At 47.8% G+C, this 26,643-nt stretch overlaps 5 protein-coding genes across 5 annotated transcripts; 2 read left to right on the top strand and 3 right to left on the bottom strand.

Moving 5' to 3' along the window:
- Window positions 1-9,562: 9,562 nt before the first annotated feature.
- F4807DRAFT_405553 (uncharacterized protein) lies at window positions 9,563-12,220 on the top strand. The gene is made up of 6 exons (XM_047996225.1): window positions 9,563-10,243; window positions 10,487-10,543; window positions 10,605-10,958; window positions 11,068-11,282; window positions 11,426-11,605; window positions 11,708-12,220. The coding sequence occupies exons 1-6, from the start codon at window positions 10,222-10,224 to the stop codon at window positions 11,873-11,875; spliced, it is 996 nt and encodes a 331-aa protein (XP_047859537.1). The 5' UTR covers window positions 9,563-10,221; the 3' UTR covers window positions 11,876-12,220.
- F4807DRAFT_455464 (MFS general substrate transporter) lies at window positions 12,182-14,156 on the bottom strand (the record flags this gene model as incomplete). The annotated part of the gene is made up of 2 exons (XM_048000733.1): window positions 12,182-12,696; window positions 12,980-14,156. The coding sequence occupies 2 exons, from the start codon at window positions 14,154-14,156 to the stop codon at window positions 12,182-12,184; spliced, it is 1,692 nt and encodes a 563-aa protein (XP_047859536.1).
- Window positions 14,157-15,402: 1,246 nt separating this feature from the next.
- Window positions 15,403-17,416, top strand: F4807DRAFT_405542 (uncharacterized protein). Its single transcript, XM_047996224.1, has 4 exons — window positions 15,403-15,820; window positions 15,897-16,098; window positions 16,174-16,394; window positions 16,456-17,416. The coding sequence occupies exons 2-4, from the start codon at window positions 15,925-15,927 to the stop codon at window positions 16,934-16,936; spliced, it is 876 nt and encodes a 291-aa protein (XP_047859535.1). The 5' UTR covers window positions 15,403-15,820; window positions 15,897-15,924; the 3' UTR covers window positions 16,937-17,416.
- F4807DRAFT_466351 (ribosome biogenesis protein Nop16) lies at window positions 17,028-18,253 on the bottom strand (the record flags this gene model as incomplete). Its single annotated transcript, XM_048002374.1, has 2 exons — window positions 17,028-18,076; window positions 18,132-18,253. The coding sequence occupies 2 exons, from the start codon at window positions 18,251-18,253 to the stop codon at window positions 17,530-17,532; spliced, it is 669 nt and encodes a 222-aa protein (XP_047859534.1). The 3' UTR covers window positions 17,028-17,529.
- Window positions 18,254-22,065: 3,812 nt separating this feature from the next.
- Window positions 22,066-24,947, bottom strand: F4807DRAFT_466349 (fungal-specific transcription factor domain-containing protein; the record flags this gene model as incomplete). The annotated part of the gene is made up of 3 exons (XM_048002373.1): window positions 23,855-24,947; window positions 22,166-23,798; window positions 22,066-22,111 (listed from the first exon to the last, which is right to left on the bottom strand). The coding sequence occupies exons 1-3, from the start codon at window positions 24,762-24,764 to the stop codon at window positions 22,066-22,068; spliced, it is 2,589 nt and encodes an 862-aa protein (XP_047859533.1). The 5' UTR covers window positions 24,765-24,947.
- Between the last annotated feature and the right edge of the window lie 1,696 nt (window positions 24,948-26,643).

Below are 26,643 nucleotides of genomic sequence, written 5' to 3'. Positions count from 1 at the left end.
TTCCAACACAGTATACATCTTCATATTTCGTCGACTAAGACCCATACGGCTTATTTTCCGGTTTGACATATCAAGCTACATCTTCAAATATAATGATACGAAGTATTCTGTACCTATGTCACCCTAGATAAAATCAGTCTAGCAAGCCTGGCCCGCATATGGAACCATTAGTCGTTACTTGTTCCCAGTAGATGTAATCTTACCTACATCGCCCCTTGACCATCTCAGTATAGTTAAGCTATAGAACCAACAAGAGAAGACAGACCATTACCTGCTTTGGTGGTATTACGAATGATACGTGTATGATATAAGATCTACACCGTCATGTAGCCTGCATGGGCTGAGAGCCCCGAACGCAGATCGATTTCTTCCAGGTAGGTTTTCAATAACAATTAGGTTAAATTGGAAGGCATGGGTGTATCAAAATAATGACAATTGACCCAAAGCATGGAAGGATGACACGCTCAGGGACGCATTCGCACCGCGCCAACTGGAAAAGAAAGTTCTTACGAGCTGTCCACACAAGACAGCACACTGCTACTCTTCCACATCCTTGCATTAGGGAGTTCAATGCATCATATAAGTCGGGCGACGAGTTGTGGGTCTTGTGCGAGGTTAGTAGCAAATAGCAGATAGATGGGGAAATGAACCTTCTTCCAATGCAGACAAGAGAGTCAGGTCCAGGAATTAATGACCCTTTCGGGGTAAAAGGGGGCTGGAATCGAACGGGATCGACAGCTTTCGGTGTGACAACGCATCCGCACTGGATGGAATTTAAAAATTATAAGAGAAGTGTGTGGTTAAGTACCTACCTAAGTATGTTTATTTAATTTATTTAATAGCACCCCCTTACGAATCCGTTTACACACTCCACTATAATTATGCCCCTAGAACTAGAGGCCTTTTTCGATCCGGAGTACACGTAGGTGCTACAAGGAATACGGGCGCTATAGTTAAAGCAGGGTATAGTGGTGTTTTAGATATTTCTATATTATGTCTGTCGATGTAAGTCCAAGTTTGGCTTTCATCTATATCTTGAAGTTTACTTGTTAATCCTCGGTGTCTATCTTTGTGGTTCTCGGCGTTGACTGCATAAGGCCCCTCAACGGCATGGTTTAGATAAACGGTATCGTGATGATTTCCTCTGGTGTTATGTCCTGGAGAAAGTCGTCTTCGGCCGCGTCTAGAATTGTCATCTGCTTCATCACAATTCCTTGTCGGTCTTATGAAATCGCTTCTTAGGTCACACTTAAACCGTTCGGATTCCACTGTGGTAGCATAGGTAGGTATGTCGAGCTTGATGTAGGTCTTTTCATGTAATATGATGAACGAAGGCCTTGTGATCTCCTAGCTAGCAGAGGTAGCATATCGAGAGGACGGAATAATCGAGGAAACGGTATCTTGATAATCAATACTAGAAAATCAAGAAGGACCTATACTACTTGCTACTAGTATTAGCTTTTCAATGTCTTTTTCTAAGTGAGAAAAGGAGAAAACGACGCCTGTGATCATAAAGATAGAATATGTCAGGCTGTCGGAAGGCGCTTTGGTATCAAGAATTTTCGGAGTTGCTAGATGTCAAGGAGAACCATCTCGGAGAGAATGCGCATATATCGGGTTGTTGCTAGAGCACGTGTGTTTGCTAACGCATCGATGGGTAAGGAAGAATGAAGATACATGCGGTAAGAATGTAAATTAAATTAGGAGGGAGGGTCTCGCGGAAACCCGGAATACGTCGCACTTTCTCTCGCGAGGCTGTGATGACACGTCAGTAACCCAGGAATTTTCGAACACAATGTACTCCTCGCATAGAATTTTCCGACTCAGCTATCAGTACCCCGCTTATTTGACGTGAACTATCAATGTTGAAGCTGTAGATCACAGCCGAAGCATGATGGGTGCCAGGGGTTGACGATAGGTCACCGCGGGATCGCACAGTCGAAATCCGGGTCGATCCAGGTGGCGGCCCTCCCAAAACCAAAACATTTGGGCCTACCTGGTAGACATTTATATAACCGATTGGCCAACAATATTTCGGATAACCTAAGCGTAGCGTCAATATTATCCCCTTAAGGATTAAACCTATGTTCCCATCCTGACAGCGAAGTGATATAATTTACTTACCAGGTACATGGATTGTAATCCATCACTGACTGAGTCTTGGAATGCAGTGAGAGACAGCGGGCAATTAGCGATACGTTTACATTTTCTGGGTGTGTTTAAATTAACGGGATATGTCGGCGCCGAAGGAGAGCCTGATACTACCAATCCCTCAGGTGCAATGCCGTGAGAATACCTAGGTATGAACGCTACACCGTGATCGGTGAGTGGTTGTATCTAAAGGACCAGATGTTCGTCCCATCGCAATCTTTCGAGTAAGATAATGTCTCGTCTTTGGCATATAGATATGCTTGTCCTTAAATTTTATCATTGTCTTTGCTGGATTCTCTTCCAGTTGACCTCGCTTAGGTGCTAAATTTAGTACCGACATACCATAACCACAACGATTACCACCATTGCGGCGGCTAACTCCACAGGCCAAGCAGCCACCCAGCTAGATCTGCTCCTTCTCTGATTGCACTGCACAACTGATCGTTTAATGTTCATTTTTTCAATACTATTATCGACTTTTTCCTCAAAGAGGAAGAAGATGCTAGAGAAAATTGGTAGTAACGGATGCCCCGCTTTTCATCCGTGAGACTAAATCAATAAGGCTTCGGTGTACCTCCGTATGTAGATAAGTTTTCGGAACCTTAAGTAATCACCATATCACCGGTCCGTTCCGTCAGGAAGGTGCGTCTCTCGGGCTTTTGCCGAATGAGCAAATCGGTTTTACACTCTTGCGTCGACGGCCGGGATGCTTCGGATACTAGATAAGGTCTTGTAGCCTGTGCTTTTTCGACTCACGGTTTGCTTTTAGAGAGTGGGGTTTGGGATAGGTGCTTGTTGTATTTCTACCTAGGTAAGCAAGAGTGAACCCTGCAGCAGAGAAGATAGGTCAATTTTAACTCGAAGTAAAGAGCCTCTCAAATTCTAGGGAGGAACTCGGACCAATGACGGACCCAAGTATGATAGATCGAATCCACCTAGACAACTAGGTACATATACAAGTATCCATGATGATAACTTTTTTAAATCAGTTTGGGTTGACTTCATTTCCCTGTGCACTCACCTGGGTAGCGCAGTGCCAAAAGTTTGATTAGGCAAGGAGGAGTTGGTGTCAAAACATAGACGGGAAGAAGGGCTTTTCATATAAGAGTTTATAGCAGAGTCAGTTCGACCAGTTATATCTCTAACCCCTCATACTGAATAAACCCCAGAGATATCGTCAATATCGTCATTGGTGGGGGCGATACGCACCTGGGGTCAATGTAGATGCTGGGTCGTTTAGATATGGAGGCATGAAAATCATTCTTGGGAAGTTGAAATAACAATGACGAGGCCAACGTCTTGTTCACGATTCCCAGTGCGCGTAGTAAAAGATTAGGTCTGACATAGCAATTTCCGACAAGGAGATAGAAGGCACAACGTTATAAAAAATAAAAATAAATACGGGATATCTCCAGCCGCTATTAATGCTACCTCCTAATAAACGCGAAGTGTAAAAGGTAATTCTCCTAATGGGGCGTGATTGTATATTAATCGGAGTAAATATTGTAATAATAAACGATGGATTTAGGGTGTTAGAAGGATCAGTTAAGGGTTCTAAGATTCAGGATACAGGTACCCTACTATGTACCTAGTCAGGGTATTAAAAATACTCGACTAGTCGAGTATTGTGGGTCTTACTAGACTAGTACTAGTATTCATGGTCAAAATATGTACTAGTACTAGTTTGAAATACTAGTCCTAGGCCTAATTTGGTTAGCGGCGCACAGCTAAGCCTAATATGGCTAGAGGCCCCCGCTTTTCAGGTGACTTTCCTTGGCGTTAGATGGAAAGCTTCCAAAAATAATTATATAATATGCTTATATAATCAACTATTTATGTGTATATTACATAAGATATTACGTAATTTTCAAAGTTCGACACCAAATCACGTGACTCAAGAGTCACGTGACTAAGAAGATAGACCCACTTCTCCTCGAAAATTGTCCCAATTCGGAAGAGAATGGGTCCAGTTTCCTAATCGGGCTTAGCACTAGTATTTACTAGTATTACTAGGCTAGTATTTGCAAAAAAAAATACTAGTCTAGTACCAAACCAGTACTAGTACTAGTAAAATACTAGTAGTATTGTTTAGAACCCTGTACCTAGTAGTACTGATCGGGTACATCCTTGTAGGGGAGCTCAGCTAGTCTAGTTTAGGCCTAGTCTCGTGCAGCAGTCCCACAACCCTAGAGACTAGCGTACAGTAGCATATACCATCCCTGCGGAGGTTATGTAAGACATCAACTCCACTAGCGACAGCCCATACTTAAACCTCTACGTACAATGTCTTAAAAGCCTCGATGCTGTTGATCTTATGAGAATTGTCGTATTATTCTAATTTCAAATAACTGGATAGTATGTAAATATTGGTTAATATGTTACATAACATCCATGCATACATGCACCGCGGTTCCGTGGGTGTAGATACACGCACAGACATGGACAGACGAGGCTCTGGTCTGAAATCATCCCGTTTCTAGCCTTTTTTCATGTTCCAGTGAACCAAATCTCCATTTTCTATGTATCGACATACCAAGGATTACACACAAGGATCATATCTAGTACGTATGTGCGTAGATCCCCTGCCACACATCGCAGCCGTCTTATGTTATAGTACGCCAAAATCTGCCCTAACATAACAATAACCCACATACTCAGTGAAGGCGACCGGGGAAGCGGTTACAGCTGAATGTTCCAGAAGGAAGAGAATATCTTTGATGGCAGGGAATACGGGAATAAGCTCGGAAATCTCTCAAAACCTTGAATGCTTGCTGTTCACGAGTCATGAGCTGGTGAAATTGTTGGTGAATAAGGTTAAGCGCTGGTTTTTAACCCTGTCTGTATGGACCACGAAATTTGAGTAAACTCGGCGGGTGGACATACGTAGGACTTAGCTTTTTATGGCATGGCCAGTGAAAGTTGCGTGGCAGTGCATGGGATGTTATCTCTATGTCCCGCCTACGAATGTGAAGTCTTTCCTCACTACATCATCAATGCCAAGGGTAAAGAAGGCGGCGGGCTTCTCAGTTAGAGGCGGTTTGGTTGGGTCTAGACCTCTTCGTAATCACGCGTATGACTAAGGGCGTCTTTCCTACGTTCTTCGCGTATTGTTTGATATATCTTTACATGTTTGGTCTCGATTAGTGAACGGTCTCCATGAATTAGGTAGATAAGTCTTCACCAGACGAACATGTTTAAACTGGGCGAGACACTGGTCAACCTAGGATGATAAGACGAGCACCAAATGGGTGTTTCAGGTAACGAATTCTATTATAGAATAGAGCCGCATTGTCTCATATAATAATGTGATAGGTCTAGGCATCGCCATATCCTTTTTGATATATCTATAATATTACATTTTTTATTAATGCCGAGCACTTAATCATTGCTGGCACAACTAAGCGAAGTGCCTAGTTTGAGAGGGACGGATTGCTGTGAAATTGGAGGGAAACCTGTCTGTAGGTTAAAGCTTGCGACCTTTACGAGAATCCTCCGCCGTCACGACGATAAGCCCTTGGTATATCCTTTGGATTCCCCTCGGCGTCCGTTATCGAACTTCCACGTGAGCAGTTATTGAGACTTTGTATTCTCTGTAGACCCATTGCCTTTTCCACTGCTTTTACTATCATTGCCATTGCCATTGCCATTGACACTGCCACTGCTTCGATCGCCGCCTTGAGTCGCCGGTGGGGTTGTTTTTGGGGATATTGAGGCGACCTGTACAAACTCTCCACTTCGGCCGCCGCCTTGGCCCTTGCGACGCTTCCCAAAGCATGTCATTTTGGGATAGGTAAAGTTGATATTTGAAGGACGCGTTGACCGATGAGAATGAACCGTACTGATTTGGGCTTGACGACAGCGATAAACGTGACCTACTAAGCTTCAACGTGAGTTGGGGGCCAAGGACAACATCGAGAAATCATGGCAGCGCGGGTTAGACCATGAGGACGAAAGTCATACCTTATACAGGCCAACTCTTCGTATGAAAACTTTTTATACTCAGTCAACGTTGGAGAAGCTTGGGAGAGCTACTTAGGATAGTCTGGATGAATATACAAAGGTTGATTAAAGCGAAAAAAATAAAGGTAATAATATGTTCAATCACCTAAATAGTTATATACTTTTTTCATTTGGTGGGTGCCCTGCCTAGGGCTCTAAGAGGGCGACTAGCACGCATCACTAAAGACCGACAAATTGCCAAAGTAAAATCAATGGAAAGCCACGAAACGTGGGTTATCAATTGCAAGGGAAGCACCCCCGTTCCGCAATAGCAAGGGTCTTGTTTATGCCGGTAATGCGAATGGGCGTCTCGTCGCGCTGTAATTGCATGTGAGTACGTACTGGGTATGCTTGGAGCAGAGGTAGTGCTGACGTGACGGTAGCCGCTTAAGAGCATTCGGGACCCGGGTGAACCGTATGTGATACATGCAAAACCACCAGAGCATCCAGATAGAATCAAATGTACCGTAGCCAATGTGTTTCCTGCTGATCACAAAGTCCTACTTGACGAACAACCCAAAGAACATCCTGGGGTTTGAATAAATGGGAATCGGAACGTTCCGGACGGTCCTTGGCCTTCTGCTGGGCACGAAAGAGGAGGGGGGACAGGCACATCTAGGGGAATTTGGTTGGAGAGCGAGCTGGGAAAGCCTCAGATGTTGAAACACTAGCTTAGTGAACAGCGCACTATGCCTGGCTGAAATCCGATGCTGCAGTAATTCGATCTTCCCTTGCTGAAGAGCCTCATGAAATACTTGGCCATCTTTAAATGTACCGTTGTATATGATCTCGTTGCTAGGTTTGGAGACGCAGGGGTAAGGAATGGATGCCCATCCCCACTGTCGGATGAATCTTTAATTTCGCCCAGAATTTGGAATCCGTCAAACGCCTTAAATGTCGAACATCAGCTTTTCTCCTAATACCTTAGCTCCAGGGGCGCATCGAGATCTCCGAATAATAGGCCCTTTTTTCGTCGCAAAAGCTATTAGACAATGTCGGTGATTTTCCATGACTCTCATCATTGCAAGGCGACTGCTGATCAAAGGTTTCGACCGGGCCGGCGTGAAGGCCTACAGGGGCTACGTACTAGCCCACTCTTATCACTATGGTGAGATACAACTTCAATTCTTTCTAGAAGACCGCACTCTGGTCGGAGGTAATCTTCTAAAATGACGAATTTGTACTTTGCCATCAACGATCTTGGTAGATCAGTCCTCCTTGACCACTCTTGAGTCCCAGCTTTGAAGATTGCTCCGACCAGGCCGGTTTCATTTTCCCCATTGGAAGCCTTCACCTCATCAATTGACTGAGACATTCATCGCCCAATGACTCTCCCTTGTTTGGATGTGGTAAACGATATTTTTAGATTCCATCTCCATGTCAGTCAGGTGATGAGTAGATGGCTCATCGTCACGTGCTCTAACCCAAATCTTATCCAAGGTCAGGTGGTCCGTGTATCGGATATATGTGGTCTGTGCGTCAGAGATATCTTCAATCGTTGGCTCTTCACGTGATCTCCCTTGAGGCAAGTATCGCCCGTGTGGATGCGTCTCGGTTTAAACCTTTGCTTCAAGCTTCAAGATTTTGCTGATATTTGCCTTTAGAATATAGGCTAGGCTTTTTAGGCGATTCGTTATTTTAGTCCTTCGACACCCGGAATTGAAGGACGGTCGGAGAGCGTGCTATTTGTTTATCCATACAGTCGCTTATATAGGCGCTGTATCGGGAGAGAGCAGGATTAAAACCGCTCCCACGATGATTCAAATGCGGGGTGTTGCGACTGTCGAGCTTCGCCCGAGACTCCAATTTTCTTTGTCCAGACGTTCGTTGCTAGCCGCGTGCGAGAACCGGCGAGAATATTGCCAACTTATAACTCGTGCGCCGACCGTATACTAGCCAATCGGGTGCTCGCTTCCGACCTTTGGCGCAAGTAGAAGATTGCTCGCATCTGCATACGTCTTCATTTGGTCTTTCCTGGCGTGAATGGCGGTCCATAGACATTTGCTAGGGGAGCGTTAAGGGGCCAGCCCTTTAGCCCTAGGATTCTTGACCGGTGCACTCTGTTCCTTGTGTGTTCCCTCCCAATGGTTACCATTCATCCCGCCATGAGCATCAGAATCATAAGATACTGTTCATTCAAGACTCATTGGTAAGGTCAGGATATAGCACGAGAGTCTGCCGTATCTAGGTAGATTTCAAATCTAGGTAGGTAGATATTGCCCATGGTATGTTGTTGATGGTTTGATAGTTAAGCTGGTGAGTAGGTAAGGATGGGGTTTAGAATGCAATCCAGTTTAACTTAGGACGAATTCAGGGGTGGGGGCATGCCTTTTTATTTCATAATTCTGTTACCTAAGGAGGTTATATGCGATGAGAGTAACCATGCTACTACTTTCAGCCAATCTCACCCATTATCACGTTTTGGTAACAATAGGTACCTCCTTAATGTCGCTAGGGGTTACGTTCCCGTAGAACTTGAGTATCTCCGTATTCATCTACTCTAGGTAGGTAGGTATCTCTAGATCCCTTTTATGCCTCCACGGAAAGATGTTTCTGGCGGAACTAGAAAACCCTAGCGTGGTTTTACGATCTGAGACATGGGGGAATTGATCTTTTCAAGCACCAAATCCCTGCTACAAGGTAGATAGATATATACACTACACGTTTCTCTTTCTGCTAAATAATTAGTAGGAACTTGGTATGAAGAACAATCCCATTAATCCTGCTTATTTCCGAGTATCACATCGACTCTCAGGGAAGGGGCTACCATGCTTTTCCCTAGTATAGTCTATAAGGAGCATGTCTTCATCTAACGAATGGGCCTATCTTCTAGCACTAGTCTCCCATTACTGTATATACTAATCAACGACATTGTTTCCCAGACAAATATCGCACGTACCACAGCGCAGATTCTCTGGTTTATTCGAGCATGGTTGTAGCATAGACTTTAAGCATCCCCTATTTGAGATTGCAAGGCTTTGCGATAGCCGTCTGGGATAAGTCTGGATATAACTCTCTATGGAGGTCGCATTGGACTGTCACGGATCCCTTCTGTATTTCGGGCTATTCACGCGGGGTTTATTCACAGAATGATGGAAATGTGACTTGCCGCCACTCTCTTTCCCCCTCACAGATATAAAGGTCCCAATCCTCTAAAGAAAAGTTGGATTGTCGTTATCAGGACGACCATAACCTTTTCCATCTCTTTTTCTCGAGAGTAGTCTTATTCATTCTAAGGCCATTACATCTAAAAATGGTAAGATAGGTAAATTTCATGACTAGAGGAGGGTCTACGTCGAACAAGCCTCAGATATGCAAGCTTCCATCGCCCTGTGCTTCTCACGAAGGCTTTGACGTCTTCAAGGTTGATTTAAATGATGATACTAATACTAAATAAGCCTACGATCCTTCTCACCGAAATATATATGTCGAGCAGATCCGGTGCTTTGGTGCCTAATGCTAAGTAGAGATAGTAGTCTTATTCCACGTCAGATGACTTGTTATGCTAGATACTCGGCTTGACACGACACGATGCAACTCATGTGAGGCTGAATATTCATCTAGGCGGACTGCATTGTAGTCATAAACCGGTATCGACTGATGTTTTTACCTGAAGTGGTATATGTTGGTTGTTCACGAGCCGTGGAGTGGTACACACCTTCGTCAGCATGGTAGATATAATTGGACAACCCCCAATCACTCTTGTACGCTAATAGAGAAGTGGGATTCTTTAAGTAACTTATTACTGCAGCAACCCAATTTTGAGGCTTGCGTCGATGCTTGTCTCTATCTTCACCGCTTCATTGCGCCTTGCTCTTCAAATGCACGGCACCAAGGCTCTTCCCCTAATATCTGATTTCACCACACCCAACTCCAGACACTGGCCTTTTTTTCGACCTTCTCGGGGGCTAAATTGGGCATTTAAGCATCCTGTGAGGGTGTTCTCATTTGAATACTCTTGTCGGCGCTCATGTCGACAACCGATGGGATGATGTGTCTTGGAGTCTCTAGCGTTAACGTCGCGTCTTTGGCGCACTATTTATACAGGAGATAGATACCATACGGTTGGATATGGAGCATCTGGATCATTTTGGTATTTATTGCAATCTTCCATCATGGCCGGTTCATCCAGTGCAGGCCCGGCTTACCCATTGAATGACATCCAGTCACACAATAGGAGCAGCGCTCCGCAGACACCAGTTGCCTCCTATCATTCTCATCCACACATGCGACAACCACAAAGTCATTCTGCAATGTTTGAAAGAGTTGCAAATGGCAAGTTTGCACATCTAGAGCTATGTTTCTACCGATCTTTGCAGCTAACAAGCATGTTTAGCTAGGATACAAGCTGGCCTCAGTCCTTACTCCGACTTTTACACAGATGAAGACGTTAGTATGTTACAATTCAAATCCCGATTTCCTTCAGGAAAAACAACAGGCTGACAGCCTGAAAGTAAATAACTCACCTATGGGTTGGCCGAGTATGACGGCAAGGCAGGCATACTTTCCAAACTTCAGCTCTCAGCGGGCGTTCGGAGCTTCAACACAACAAGTCCTTACCTACTATCAGCAAAAGATTCACTGTATCGATAATAAGCTAGACGAGATGAACTTTGAGGATAGCGAGGCCGAAGGCAAGCCGCTCAGGTCACTTCCTTTCAATCCGGAGGAGTTCATAGCTCGATGTGCCCAAGGGGTTGGACACCTGCCGATACGACCTCCCGATCCGGGCTCAGCAGGCAAACTTGATCGTGCGGCACAGAGGGAAAATCTAATGGATGCCAGGGCGAGATATGTTCAAAAATACCGTGAGTTTTAAAGAAATATCCCAACTTGATATCGATTCGTTGGGAGGCAACGTCCAACGAAAAGAGATGAGACGAGTCAACTGTTACTGACCATGAAAAAATCCACTAGACACACTCGTTCACATGCAACATGAGAACAAGAAGTTCCCCCGAGTGTCTAGGCGTGCGCACGAGGAACACTTCGAAGATGTGCGAAGACACCAGGGGCTTGACAACGAAGCGCTGGCCTACATGCGATATATCGACGACTTCATCTCCAACGCGCCAGATCATATCTTCCAACAGTTCGAGTCTCTTCTGTGTGCTAGATCATCTTGGGCAAGAGTATGTTCGATCTATCATTGGTTTCTATGATACCCCCCTTTTACGCCCCCTATTTCTATCCGTCTCCACTCGTCTTGTGTAACCTATCCCCCTTTCCATTTCCTAAGCAAGAAGACCAAAACTAACAACCATACCACGGCTAGAACCTCTTAAAGTACGTCTGTTGCCTCTTCCGTAGCGATACCCTACCATCCTCCGAAAACGACGACCAGCGCATAACCTATAGCCTGCGGCCCTTCCGTCTACTCATCAAGACGCTGCTCGTGATCAGCAGCCAGTTGCTTCTGATCATCCCCGTTGCGCTGCTATATCTCCAAGCGAATGTACGTGGTAGAGACGTATACCCCTTCTCCCCATTCCCCTACCTCTTTTCCAAGCCGTGTTTTCGAGAATTGCAACTGCTAACGCCTATCGCTATCCTGTAGTGGTCTCGCGGCGCCTATCTCGGCATCGTCGTCGCTTGCTCCGCCATCTTTGCCATCGCCATGGTTACCTTTCAGGCTCGCAACGACCACCTGCTCGTAGGTGTCCCTGCTTATTACGCCGTGCTCGTCGCCTTCCTCGCGAACGTGCCTAACCGCGCCGCGGTCTAGATATATAACAATGTGGGTGGAGAAAGAAAGTTAGTGGTATGCTACGTTTGAGTTTTAAGGGTACATCAATCTCTCGTATTAGCGAGGCGAAGGAGAAGTCATGGTGAACTTGAGGTGCTAGATTGTGATATTTTTGATTTGATAGAAGTCTTGACTTTTTCACAACTTTAGTTTTCCTTACCTATTAGATAATAAATGCTGTGACCCCAATACATGGTACGTATGGCTTAGAACCGTCTACATTCGACCATATCTCGTACGATTTTCCGTGATAACACACAAGTGCTTCCGTCCGTATGCAGTCCTCTAGTCGCTTTCGTTCCGAGATAGAGTCGAGTGCAGCTTGTGCTGCTTCAGTAGCGACACACTGATCAGCCCTAGGATTACTAAGCCCAACATCGCAAACCAGACGTTTCTAAAAGCCTCCATAAACGAAGCCATGACGCCGTCATACCAGCCCTCAGGAAGATGCTTCAACTCGTCAAGGTCGTCCCTGATTCTGCTGATCTCCTCCGCGGCGTCGGGCAAATCGCCGAACCGTTCCGACAGTTGGGTCTTCAGTACATTCTGATAGATAGCCGATGCTATAGTAATACCGAGCGTCCCGCCAACCGATCGGAACGCATAAGTTGCGGATGTGACTGTAGCTTGGTGCGTGTGGTCTACAGCCGCTAGGCAAGCCAGTAGCATGGTATTCAGCATGGCACCGTAGCCAGCGCCGAGAAGCAGGAATGCGATCATCAGGGGCCATTCTGGGGAGTCCTCTTTGAGGGTCGTGAAGATGACGGCAGAAGCGAGCTGCAGCAATACAGCCAAGATAGCTACAGGTAACTATTGCAGGGTTAGTCTTATGCAGGGGGCGTATAAATTTGCTTACTACGATCATCTCGATTCGGAGGGGTGGCGGAGATAAGTTGGGATTTTAAGCTTTCTGTATACGCAGCTGTGGCCGAAAAGGGAACAATACATATGAATCCCGAGTTTAGAACTTACTACTTCATAGTTAGCGTATGCAAGTAATACACTGCTGGGTGAAAGGAAGAATTCGAGAATAAACTAGAAAAGGGAGTTATGACGTTTGGGGTGGGACCTTATCTCACTTACCATAACGTCCGGTTTTCTTCATGACATATCCACTTCCAATCGAGCAGAAGCAGATACCGATAGGAGCGAATAAGACTACTAGGCCAGAATCTGTGGCCGAACTTCCGCGCACCTGCATATAGATGGGAGCGTAGAATAGCGCCATCATGTATACCATGCATAAGAATAGGTTCACCATGCAGGCATTGAAGACCGTTCGATCTAAGAGGAGACGGACCGGGATTACGGGCTGCTTGGCGCGGGATTCCCAGATGATGAAAGCAATGAGTGCCACGAGCGATAGTGGCAAAGTGGTCAATGGTAGGGGGCTAATCCAGGGGACCAGGTTACCCCCAGCATTCAACCCAAGTAAGAGTAGGACGAGAAAGACTATGAGCGAGAAGGCGCCTGTGAAGTCTATACGAGCCAAGTATGACTTCTCTGATACCTTTGGCGGCAACCGGACGAGATAGGCGACCAGACAAGTCGAAACCAAAATCGGAGGGACTTGTATCAAAAAAGCCAGACGCCAGCCCCAAGACGAGTTGTCGTTGACTAGGCCTCCAAAGACTCCGCCTAACGTGGCTCCAGCCCCGTAGCATATATTCCCTATTCCTTGAACGACGCCTCGATTCCTTAGCGGAACGAGGTCCGTACACAAGAAAGTAGCAATAGCCATCAGGCCGCCACCACCAATACCAGCGACGACTCTTCCAAGTATCATAACATTGGCGTCCTGTGCGAGGCCGCAGATGAGGTTTCCAGCAGCAAAGAAAATATTACTAAAGACGAGGCCGGGCCCTCGTCCGAAGATATCCGTCAGCCTTCCGGATACGGGTTGACACGCAGCATTCGAGATTAGGTAAGCAGACGCAAGCCATGACAACAGGCTTAAGGAGTGAAACTCGCTAGAGATGGGAGCTGATAGCGTAGCGATGATAGTAGACTCGATAGCGCCGAGGAAGACACCTAACCAACAGATACAGAGGATGAGCCATAATTTAAACCCTTTCACCTCTTCAACGATGATAACCTGCTCGTCATCATTGTGAGTCGACGGGGCCTCCTCGGCTGGGAAGACGTTCCTATTCTGGTTATTGAGTAGAGGAGTTCTCTCATCACCCCGACTATGCGTGCTTCCGTTCACCGGCAGCGGCGCAACGCTGTCTTGGGCGGATATGTCCTCGGTTCCCGTCATATCAGTGATGCTTCCTCTTCGACCTGGACTCAACTAGCATCCGCTTATATGGGCTGAATTTGGATGCAGTAGTCGTTCAAAGGCTCCCAATGCGCGTAAAACTGTTAGCATTAGTAATGTAAGAATAAGATTATGTATCAGATGGTTAAAAATGACGATGGAAATCGAGACGGATTTAATGATTCAATGATTATGCGTTTGTCGGGTTTTAGATAAGGCGCGATTGCGCTATTGATTGACGGCCCGATAATCGGCATGCGACTACCGAGTTTTCGGATGCGGCGAAGATTGTATAAATATCTTCAGCGCAACGTAATGACTTAGACTTTACCGGACACCTGAGGTCAACAGAAACCAAGGAATAAACATGCCGGCAACCTATTTCCAATTTATGAATAATGTAGACTATTACATACATCGTGGAATATTAGCACCAGCTGCTACGGTTTCCCGAATCGAAGTATGGGAATTATGTCCCGAGGAGAAGGGACGGAAAACTTATATCGGCGCTGTGCCGTTAACGGGTTGCATTCGGAATCGCAGCAGCTCCAGGCCGGACAATAGCGCCGGGTTACACGGCCTTGTTGCCATGGGTATTCATCCGATATAGTGAGGTGCTAGGTGTGTAAGGTGCGACAGTGACTTGCTTATTAGTCATGCAAGTCAGCGGCTGCGCAAGAGGTGACCCCGACGTGTTGCGGATAGTGAGCGTCGGCAGGCTGCATTTCCGTCAGTAAGTGGGTAGAACACGAGGGAATCTTCGGCCAAGCATGTTAATTCCAAAAAAGCCAGGATAGGTCATATCGCATGAAGACCCATATAAGTGGCGGAGAGACAGGCTGAGGTGTCGAGGATTAGACGGAATATTATTCGAAGAGTGTGAGACAACTCCAACACTATAGTTCGAGGGAACCCTATGCAATACCTACGAAGTGTTTTGAATCTTCTTTCTCTTTGTTTGCGGTAAAAGCGGAATAATTAAATGATATATTGGCCATGTTTCTTGTTTCTCATTTTCTCATTTTCTCATGCCGACAACTGCGTACCTGTAAGCCGCTTCTTCAGCCGCCTAGTTAATAAGAACGTCGCTAAGAGCCCTGTACTAAGGGCGCTTGCAGTTGGCCCGGTGCGTGAATCGTGGCTTGGTAGCAAAAGCATAGTCCTGGAGTGGCGCTAATAGGCTGTGTTTTGCCGCCAATACTGAATATGAGGTTAAATATCCCCACCCAACTGTGGCTGAGCTTAAAAATAGAACGTCCCAAGTTCTTCGTAGACCCTCCCTATTACATTACGCGCAATCGATATTCATCAGCCCGGCTCATGTCAGCTAATACGTAACCGTAGTGCCGTAGTTAGGCAAAAACACAAAAACTTCATATTATTATCATAATAAACCAACTCCATCGCAATTGGCTTTTCTCCGTCTCTCGCTTCTTCTTTGAATCGAGTTTTGCAATTTCAACCCTTCGCGACCCTAAGTCGACTAGGTACATCTAATACATATCCGATACATCCAATACGTACAAATATATTTCAGTTGAAACTAGCCCAAGCCCTTGTTAGCTAAGTTTCGACAACCCCATCAGCCGCAAAGCCGCCCCTAAAATACGACGCAGCCTACTTGGCTGTTTTGGTTGCTTCTACAAGCTTCGTACTACTCTGAGGTAAAACTCTTCATCTAGACGTTGGAAACTTTCGTCTAGCATCGCCGAACGTCGAACGTCGAGATTAACCTTAAAGTCTATATCCAGAGCTTAGCCGTTACAAAATGGCGGCAATCATCGAGAAGTTAGATATCAACCCCGATAAGGTGCCCAACACCAAGCTCGGCCTCCACATCTTTCAGGGCATCTTAGGCCTCGTAATATTTATACTCGAGATCGTCTTGTTCCGAGCGGATAATTCGGTCATCAACGGTAATAATGGCTGGCCTTTCGGACTGGTACGTAACCTCCCCCTTTCCCCCTCGTATTTACATGCGATAGTGCACGTATGCTCACTGGACTCCCGGTAACAGTGTTTCTTATCCGTCCCGGCCTGGATCTACTTAGCTATGTCACCGCGATTCGAGCGAACTCGGAAGATTGCCGAACCACATGCGATGGTCGTCGTCGATTCCGTCTTCGCTATCTTCTGGTTATCTGCTTTCGCCAGTCAAGCAGCTTACAACACCGCGAATTCGTGTGGATCAGCGTGCGCTGTCAGCAAGGCTATCGTTGGGATCGCCTTCTTTCAAATGTATAGATTCGACTACCACGAGCATTATAACAATAAACATACCCGCTAACTGCTAGTATAGGCTTTCCTGGGTTGCGACAACAGCTATCAGCGTATACACGTTGAGATACTACCGGCAGACCGACAGTCTTCCCGGGTACGATAACCTTAACGCGAGCCAGAACATCGACCCCGATAAGGCGGCTTTCTCGATGGCGCCCCACGACGAGGAAGCATATGCGCCCGTGCACATGGACGATCATCATGACGAGCACGACCACGACAGTCCCTACGATCCGGATTCGTTTGGTGGCCGACTCGACACCGATACCGCGTATAGACCACATAGCACATCTCCCGCTCCCCTCGAAAACCCATTCGATAACGCATACCGATCGCACAGCCATTCGCCGTCGCACAGCGACCTCTACGGCGACCCATACGCCTCCGTATCATCCAGACCTTCTCAGCCTCACATATACGCTCCGCCCGCGGCAGAGGACTACGATGACGATAGACCGGTGCAATTCCCTAGCGCGAATTACGACCGCACATTGCGTTAAGTACCTTAAGTTGGCGTAACGGTATCCCGTTGCCGGAATATGCGGTAGCAGCTCGAGGGGTGTGTACCTTGTGATGGTATGATACGAATAATACCTATACGAAGTAGATTTACGTGTCGTTGGAACGAGAGCGGCGGGCTAGTATAAAACTCACGACGGTTGAAAGGTGTTCCGGATACATATGCTCATTACGACACTTCACAGATATCAGGATAGTGTCTACGATTGTTGCGGTTATGTTTGTTTCGATAGTTCTGGTCTGCAAATATATCCATTGAAGATTCAATATTCTTTGGGGTTCTCGGGTTCTCTAGGGGTTGACATGGCATGCTTGACCTCGTGGTACTGTACTACTCTACTAATTACGGATTGTTGTCTAGGCTGGTTCGTAATACATGGATATGTGGGCATTTTGGGTATTTGGACGACGGTAGTTAAGTTGCCAATGATATTTTAGTTTTAGCGCCTTGAAGAGCACTATCATGTCGACTACTGGCTCCTATCAGCCAGCGAAATCTGAGATCCTATAACGCCTTGCAATGCAGTTGTCTTGTCTCAAAACCCATTAAGACTATAGCCCCCTTAACCCCTTTTCAAGTTGACCGGCCCTTCAGCTTTTTTATCCTCCTTGCAATATCCGCCTCCGTCTGTTGCATTGGATTTAACTTGCGATCCCTGGCCATGGCTTTCGTGTCATCGCCGTACTTCTCTACGAGCCTTTGCAACCATTCGACCTCTCTCTTGCTCTGAGTTTTTGCTTTCTTGGCTATGGGCTGATTGGCTTGGGTCTCGAGTTCAGGGAAAATCCCGGTACCGTCCTCTGCCTCGTCGATACCTTCCCATTCCTCGGCCGCTTCCTCGTCATCCATGTCATCGTCAGAATCTAAGTCGTTTAAGGGGTCGTTGAGCGGGTTGTCCTTCGACTTCGATCCGTCCAGCACGCGCACGATCCGCCCTTTCTCATCACGCTCCACGCGCACTTCACTGATGACGGCGCCAGTCGGCTGGGAAATGGCGAACGGATCTACGGGTTTCGTGGACTGCGATTTGGCGCTGGGCTCTACACCACCCGTCGGCGCCTTGAGACGTGATACTAGGCCTAGGCGGCGATAGTTCTGTGATGCGGTCTCCTTTTTGTTCCTGCATGAGTTTAGTTTGGATTTTTATTGTTTCCCCTTTAGCTTGTAGAGCGTACCAATTTTTCGCGACGATGTCATTTCCCAGCGGGTTGAGAAGACGCTTCGATTTCGATGAGGACGGTTGGCGGATGGCGTTGCGAGACGAGCGCCTCTTGCGCTTTTGAAGATCCCGACCCATGATTCTACTTTCTTTGATCTTGTGACTTCAAATATGAAGTATTCAACCTCAAAGTTAGAGTCCGATTCGGGCGCAATGTCGCAATGTCGCAATCGCAATGTTTCTTGGCTTTTACGTTCATTTGAAAATTCCACCAAAATTTCTTGCTGATTGATAAAACGGAACTTTGAGATAAGCATTGCGATAAGATAACATCATTGGGGATCTTATCCACACGTGATCTCTTGGCATTATTCTCAAATATTAATTGTTACCTATAATCGTGTAACACTGGGCAGTTCATCTTTCTTGCAACATCATTTTTGGAGTCTTGTAGTGCTCCGTTAGAGATTCGTCAACTTTCGTCTAAAGAACACGGGAGAGATTCGATACGAGAGAAATGCCCTGGAGCCTTGCGCGGCAAATGCTTCTTGCCACATAGTAGCAACATACCTGTAGCAACATATCGACGCATGTTGGTCGGGCTTGGCGTCCGGCGAGGGCCCTATCTTAGTTCGTCCTGTCGCGAGACGCTTCCAACATCTGCCGTCCAACCTGGGGAAGTCTTACGCAAGTACCTATTTATCATGAAATCCGTGAGCTCAAACAGCCCTCAAGCCGCTCGACGGTGGGATGTTCTGCTGCCTCCAACCCACTCAATTCCGACTAAGAATGGTAAGGGACGGTAAGGAGTGGCAGTGCAATTCCCGTCGAGTGAGACCTTGATGTTGCATATTTCCATATTTCTACGAGGGACTGTAACAGAACTTCTCAAGTCCCGAGATGATTCCAAAGATCCCGCACACAGCACACAACACACAAAGTCCCATGTTACGATTCCTGCATAATAGACGTACTCCTAGTCTCCTCCGGATACGAACCTGTCGTCTCGTCAAGTTGCTTCAAGGCAATCAACCTAGTTAATGCTCCAATCTCTGATCGATCGCCGAAACCCCCTGTCCAGTAGGCTTTTTGTGATCCGAGAAATGCCAGGGTCCGAACAGGGCCAATCGGCAGCTAGACGAACTTCTGGAACCCGCCGATGCGGCCAAGCCCGCACCTTTGATGCATTGGACCGGCTTGCTGCGCGCAGAGTCGCATAATAGGGCGCACCTTAGTTATAGATGAGGAATAACCCCCGAACTCGAGAGCTTCTCGACTCCGGTCGAGAATCGCGGAGCCATCCCCCTAAAATGGTCCCCTGACTAGCAGATCCGGCGAGCTACTAGAACCCGCGAAGAAGAAGCTAAAATCATTCAGGATCATACCCATCATCTTTCTATGTACGTTCTATGTACGCTCGCATTACCACCTGTTGTGCGGGATGTTCGTCGATTTACCTGTGGACCCCCTCTAGCTACAGCACTAGCTACGATATGGCCTTGCTCTACGTCGATGCTGCCCTGGCGGAAGATCTCGGATCCCGGAGTACGTCTTGGCCAATAAATTCGTTCTAAGGCCATGAATTGGTTGCTAGATTGATCGACTCGATGAACCGTCGCTAGAAGTCTGGGTCGGTTGACGTTTCCTTACGATACTGTAGTTATGTAGGTCTGTACGCCCATACGATCTACACCCTATGAAAATCATCTAGATTTTACCCGGTGCGAAGCGGATAGGATCCTATGCGGTTCGCACCGTCTAGTGTAAGCAGCAAGGAGCTGAGGCCAGATCCGCCAACCAGCAGACATGGTTCGCAGGGAAGGCTGTTTCCGTGGTCAGATGACCTGTTCGCAGCTCTATTAACAAGTCTCAATAGCCAACCGTAAGCGGGTAATCAATGGTTAGACCAAAAGGGAGAGAGTGTAAGCATGCTGACACGAGTTATCTACCGTACCTAGCTAGCGCTATAGCTACGGTAGATCCATCTTCCAACCGTGGGTCTGACATACCGAGCAAAGGTGACCGACGAAGGTGAAGAACCGCTGCGTGCCGCACAGCTGTACAACGACGATCGTTATAGGTCTTGGGTGTGATGGCGCTGGTCGACCCCCAGGGAGTAGTGGGACGGACGATAAGTGGACGAACCAAGCTTCGCTGTCGTCGACTTGGTACATCGCGAAGAGCAGAAGCAGCTAAGAAGAAAAGAGAAAGTAAATAACAAAAACCGTACGGGATAGATACAATCATGTACGCCTATCTGTGACCTACCCGTACATGAATCATGTGCTGCAACTTCTTGGCTTAGGCTATCACTGACAGCTGCCTAGCTAGCTATAGCTGGATAGATTAGGTTAGGGGGATAAGGCATAGTGTTCCAATAGCTGCGGAACCCTTCTGGAAGTCTCCTGCTCGTTCTTGGCTCGGTGTCTGATTATATGCCTCCTCTCTTACATATTCAGTCCTTCTCATCTTACTTATTTCGTACCCGGGCACATATTGATCTACTAGATCTCTTCGGTATCATGCGTCGAAGGTTACTATTACGTCAATGAGGGTTGGGGGGGGGTTTTTGGAACCCAAGGCGTAAGAAGTCCCGTTAGCCAGGCTGCCCCGGCGGCCTTTCTTCCTCCCTATCTGGGAAATGTGTGGGGAGTGGGGGCGCCCTAGGACGATGGAGACGGAGGTAGGGGGCAATAAGAGGCAACTATACAAGCTTTGCTATTGCTTTAGTGAGATATGTCTAGATCTCGTACTAAGGATTTAAGGCTTGGTTGGCATGTCTCATATAAGCGGACATATAGCACTTCCGTAGCTTGATAGCAACCTAAAAATTCCAAGCGAGCTTCTAGACGGGCTTCTAGGCGAGTTCGTAGGCGAGTTCCTAGCTCAGCCTCGGCTTTCGCGGTGAGTGAATAGAGAGGTGGATGAGGGTTTTCACATGTGTATCATGAAGTTTGAGGCTGGTTTATTTCAACTCGCATTCGCTTGGTGGATACACGCTAGTAAGGTAGCTACATACTGATATCTTCTTCAACGTCTGTGTATTTGTATTTGGCCTATCTACATACATAGTAACTGGTCGATGAATGGTACTGTGGAAAAAAAAGATGTGGCTGAGCCGATCTCACTCCACCACGGAACGGTATTCACTAACGATGGGGGTCTGGAGAGGGAAAGATTGGCTACCAGGGAGGGTGGGAGTGCTCCTTCCCGCTCGATTAACAGAGGGTGGTCGGTTGTTGGTGGGTGTGTGGTCAAATATCTGTCTACACTAGTCTGGATATGTACCGTATAATATGTCATTACTAAATACATGTATGCTAGCCCACTTCGTCCATTGTATTGGGGGGCCATCTGAGGCGCTATGGCGTGACGTCGGCCACCGGGAGATCTGCTTTGCGTGCTGACAGCTGCTCACATGCACCCCCAACCTACCAGAGGGTGTGGTAAAGGAGGGACGGCATCGGGCGTGTGCTAGAAATCACGAGACCAAAGTGACGAACTGCGATTTGGTACTGGTTTTTCTTTTGGGAAATGTTCTCTCTTCTCTGCATGTCTCTTCATCTACATGAATGTCTCTGTTCATGGATGTCATGTGCTCCTAAAATAGCTAGCTAATTTCCACTACCACCATTCGAACATGTCTCTTTCTCCCACACATCCCGTAGGTAGCTCCTCTCTAACAAGGTCATTTCCACATTTCTTACTTGTCTCGTACAGAACATCTCCCAAATGTTGAAAACTAAAACTAAAAAAACAAAAACCCATAATCCAGATCTCATTCATGTCCGCCGTAACCATAAAACCGGGGGATATCAACATGCGATATATATAATAGTACATTCGTGATAAAAGGGGGGGAATGGTGAAATAGAAAACAAGAAAAAAAAAGTTTGGCGTTGAAAATATGTGACAAGAAGGTAAAATTGGTAAAAAAGGACATAAAACCTCTATGATCCAGTATATTTCCGTTTCCGCCTCTTTCGAGATTGCCGCCTTTTTTTTTCGTGGTAGAAGGTAAAATGTGCGCGTGGTGTATGTTATTAAAACATGATCCACTCCACTTCAACTCCTGGTCCTCCAATGCATTTTGTCCAGTTGAAACAGCCACGTCTCATCCCTAGCTTGTTCCCGGGACTAGTAGGGGGCTCGTAATATTCGCCAGCCCAGAGTCTTTCTAGTACTTCGATGGCTGCTAGGTTGTTCATGTAGCCGCTGCGAGACATGATTTCGCGGCACTTGCCGCGCACGATATTTTGTTGAAGCTCGTTCACACATTCGCTGCCAGCTACGAAGAGCGGCCAGAGCAGGAATTTCTCGGCGTTGCAACCGGCCTCGAGCGAGCTCGCGTAGTAGACGACCTGGCTCACTAAGTTGCGGAAGTTGTTGTGTGTGGAAGGTACATTAGGCGAAGCCAGGCGCTCGGTGTAAAGTAGAGCGGCGTAGCGGAAAGCCTCGGAGAGCCACTGCAGTTCGCGAACTTGCGTCTGCGTTGCCGAGTTAGGGAGAGACGAGGCTACTCGCTGAGCGTCAAATTCCCAGCTTTGAAGAGCCATGCGGGCGTCCTTCCACTCGCGCCAGAAGGTTGAGCGGTGTTCGTCGTATTGAGGAGAGGAGCAAAGCCCCGTGGATAGGATTTCCTCATCATCTAGTTGCGATGCAAAGCCGTTGCCGTCGTAGCGATGATGACTTATGCTAAAAAAATCTCCTAGCGATGGGGCGGGCTGCTTGAAGGAGTGACCTAGCGGAGAACCTAGTGGAGAAGAAGTTGTTGGTGTTCCGACGCGACCAGTGGGTGTTGCCAGGACGCTCTGTACGGGAAGGTGTTGTGATAGGAGGTTGAGGCGGCCAAGTTTGCTGATGGTCTTGAATAACTCTCGGTCACAGCCGACCAAGTTCTCGGCTCCGGGTGGCAACAGATTGGCGTCAGGGGGAAGTCCGTAAAACGAGTGGTTAAGTTGCGCTTCGCGGTCGTTGATGCTGGCCGATATTGAGTCAAAGTAGGTGAAAATAGCTTCCATCCACGCGGAGTCGCTGGATCCTTGATAAGGGGCTGAGCCTCGCATGCTGAGAATTTTCTTAACGCCGGCGAATTGCGTGTGGAACTTTGCAACGCCAGATTCGACCATGCGGTAGTGGCAAAGAAGTAATATAGTGGCCAGAACAGAGTCGTGGCATGATTTAGCGGGATCGTTCAGTTGTTGGTTGAGGAGATGGACGGCCAGGTTGCGGTGCTGGTGTTCTTCGGACAAGGAGTGGTGGTCTGATTGCATATCCGAGAGTCTCTCAGAGCCGCTGCTTTCTGAGTCCCTGGCACGTTGACCAAGACTTAGCCTTCTCTTCATCCTTAGGTTGCACGCGGAAAGGGCACATATGGCATGTTGTAGGCTTCGACTACCAGACGCTAGCCGTAGGATGTGGTCTCGGAATGGATTGTTCGGCCCATCTACAAGAACCATGGACGGGCACATAATGTTCTCGTAGTAGTCCATGAAGAATGGCATCTTAGCAATGAGATCAGGGCTAACCTGTATCGACTGGCTCTCGTACGGGAGAGACAGGGCGGCCGAAGCGGTGTCCACGGCGTGAGGTGTTACATCATCATCTCTTGAAATCGAAGAGGCCCAGTGTGAACCATGTGTGGAATGCGGGCTGGTGCCGTAGGACTCCATCTCAGGGACGCCTGCAAGGAGCTGTCAGTGATCCGAGGCATGGCATTTCGGAACGCTTGATCCTTACTCAGAGTATCGTTGTCTGCGACGAGTCTATGGGCCATCTGCGGCTCGAAGGAGTCAGGGTGAGAACTGAGGCTCGAGCTCGGCTCCGATGGCGCGTAAACTAGGCTAGGGCACGAAGTTGGCGCTCGCTGATCGATTAAAATCGCACCGGCGGGACTTTGGGGAGAGGGAGAGTTCTGGCCCGTGTAGTTCTCGTACATGAGGGTTGGGCTGTGTACGAAGGGGATCTCCTCTCTAGTATAAGCATGTCCTATAGGTGATAAGGTATAGTCGACCTCGTTTAGCGAGTCCACGGATGACGATAGTGAGTCACCCATTATGGGGAAGTGGCCCATCGAGGAGCTGAACTTCTGATACCTGGACTGCTCGTTGGCGTTCACACCGCCGCCGTACGTCGGAAGGCCTCCCCAAACCCTCTGGGAAGTCGGCGTCGGTTCGCCATGCGGGAACCTCGAGTACCCCGGAAAGGTCCCATATGGTGTTGAAGGGACAGATGTAGTGTGATCTCCGCTGATATCGACATCGTCTCGGTGAGTCCTGTGACGCCCCTCTTCCGGGTCGCTCCACTGAGTTGAGGTTGTCGCAGAACTTGTTGCTCGGGCCCGGCTCGCGGCCTTCTTCCCAACTGGCGCAACTGGCGGCGCTTTTGCTATGGGCAGCGAGAGCCCCCGAAGTTTGCCTCGACTCGCCACACCCACCCCCCAGGTCAGTTGAGTCTTGTAGCCGGAGCATTCATTCCCAATCTCAAGGCATTGCGAACAGTACGGCCGCCGCCTATCGCACTTGGTATTCCTCTTGATGCAGGTGAAGCAGTCATCGGCAGCTCCTCCGGCGGGGGCCCGTCTCCGGCGCTTGCGGGCGGCCTGGGCGTCCTTGGACGAATTAGACTGAGGTGGAAGTGAGACTGTCATGTTAGGCTAGGCACTATATCGAGGGAAAGATCTTATGTCGTTCTTAGCACATAAGGCAGCTCGGGACGACAGCGGTCTCGACTCCGGTCTCGACGCAGTATAGAATCTCTTGTCTTTCAAGGAAGGGGGAGGTTGACTGGCGTGGGTAAATTGACGTTAATATGGAAAAGATGGATCGTCCAAGCAAGATGTTATATAAACTGCATGGGAAGAGGCAGACAAGATCGATGGGGGTGGAACGAATGGGACGACCAGATATATGATGCGAACGCGGTCTCTATATGAACGAGCACACTACCGTATCGAGGTCGTGCTCCCCACCCGCTCTAGGACGGTACGGGAGAGGTACAAGCTCACCCTCCATGCTCGACCCCTACCTTGTCCAGGGAGGCGATAATACATATGCATGTAGCAGTAGCCAAACCGCAGACGAGAGAGCATGGGTGGGCCCGGCTTGGGTGTAGTTTGGGGGTGCCACCGGGCAGCAGAGAAGAACGTTGAAAGGTTGGAAGTGAAATGACGGGGAATCTGATTTTGACCCTATGCTACAAGTTGAGATGGATGTGCGAGATCGAGGGGAACGAATGAGCATTTCGACATGGGAGTGGGTCACCTACTTTCAAGATCAGCGGGATATACCTACATTGTACAAGCAGGTCGAGGGACGCTAGAGGAGAGAACGGCGACAGGGGGGGGCAGGGTGGCCCCTGTAGGCTTGAGATGCATGCAGAACGGGGGTGAGGGGACATCGTGGCAGGTACTTTGTAGTTTGTAGCTGTTGCGATTTCAGAGACTACTGTAGGAACAAGGGTCAGGACCGAACGGCGAGTCCTAACGATATCAGGCTTAGCAGACATATGGCGAGTCTGGGGGGGGGGTTGAGCGATGGCCCTGTTGTTATTCCCTACCTCCTTTCGTATCGCTCAAGGTTCTCTATGCGACAAACTTCGGACGAAATGTCGAGATCCTCAGAAGTACAGTACTAGAGGAGAATACCGAGGAATTGGAAAGCAAATATTCAAATACGTGGGTGTTCTACAGTGGAGAGAGTGGCCGTCAGCTCGGCTAGTGAAGGGCTTCCCGCCTACATAGCGCCATCTGCAGCGGATGAAGAGGAGAGTGGCTGAAATCATGCATACAGCGCTCGCTGGCTTGTGTTACTGAATCGTACAGGGAGCTGGTCAACTAAACCTCGGTAGGCTTGCGGGATGACCTACGGGATAGTCTCGTAGGTAGAGGTATGTATGTATGTATGTATGTAAGTAGCGAGTGGGATGTGGATGGGAAACCAGAAACGAGCACTGCTTAACACGGAAATGCGCGAGATGCTGCAAACAGCATCGTTCGATTTTAGTTCTTGGCTTATGGGTTAATTTTCCCACATTTCCCATCATTCCCATCATTCCCATCATCGTGAGCCAAGCGGGACGTCGAATCCTAACCTTAGACACCCTTTGTAAGTTGAAGTTATTATTAGTCTGTAAGTTTGATGGTTTGATAGAAGGGGTAATGTGCCGCTTAATTGTGCATACGGATGATACACATACTTACAGATTAGAGCAGAGCAGACTCACGTACGCTCAATAGTATGTGCAGTTCCAACACAATGGTCCGATGTACAAGTATCAGTGAGGGCTACGTTACAGGTGCTGCTTCAAGGTGCCTCGGCGCGCCTTCGACGTAGCTACGGTAATGCCGTGCAGTTGTGCTAACATTAGAATTGGAATCCCTAGTTGTTGCGGAAGGATTTTCGATCGGTGCCTTTTTACCCCCCAATTTTTTCTCCCCCTTCCCATAAAAAAAGACGCTGTGATCAGGGGACGGTCCTCATCCAAGCGCTATCTACGAAGTGGCACCAGTGGCACCAGTGGCACCGGGG

This window comes from Annulohypoxylon truncatum, assembly GCF_022578515.1.
Source record: "Annulohypoxylon truncatum strain CBS 140777 unplaced genomic scaffold F4807scaffold_1, whole genome shotgun sequence".
Classification (NCBI taxonomy): domain Eukaryota; kingdom Fungi; phylum Ascomycota; class Sordariomycetes; order Xylariales; family Hypoxylaceae; genus Annulohypoxylon; species Annulohypoxylon truncatum.
The sequence above is the reverse complement of the archived record's forward strand: the minus strand, read 5'-3'. Positions and strand labels throughout refer to the sequence as shown.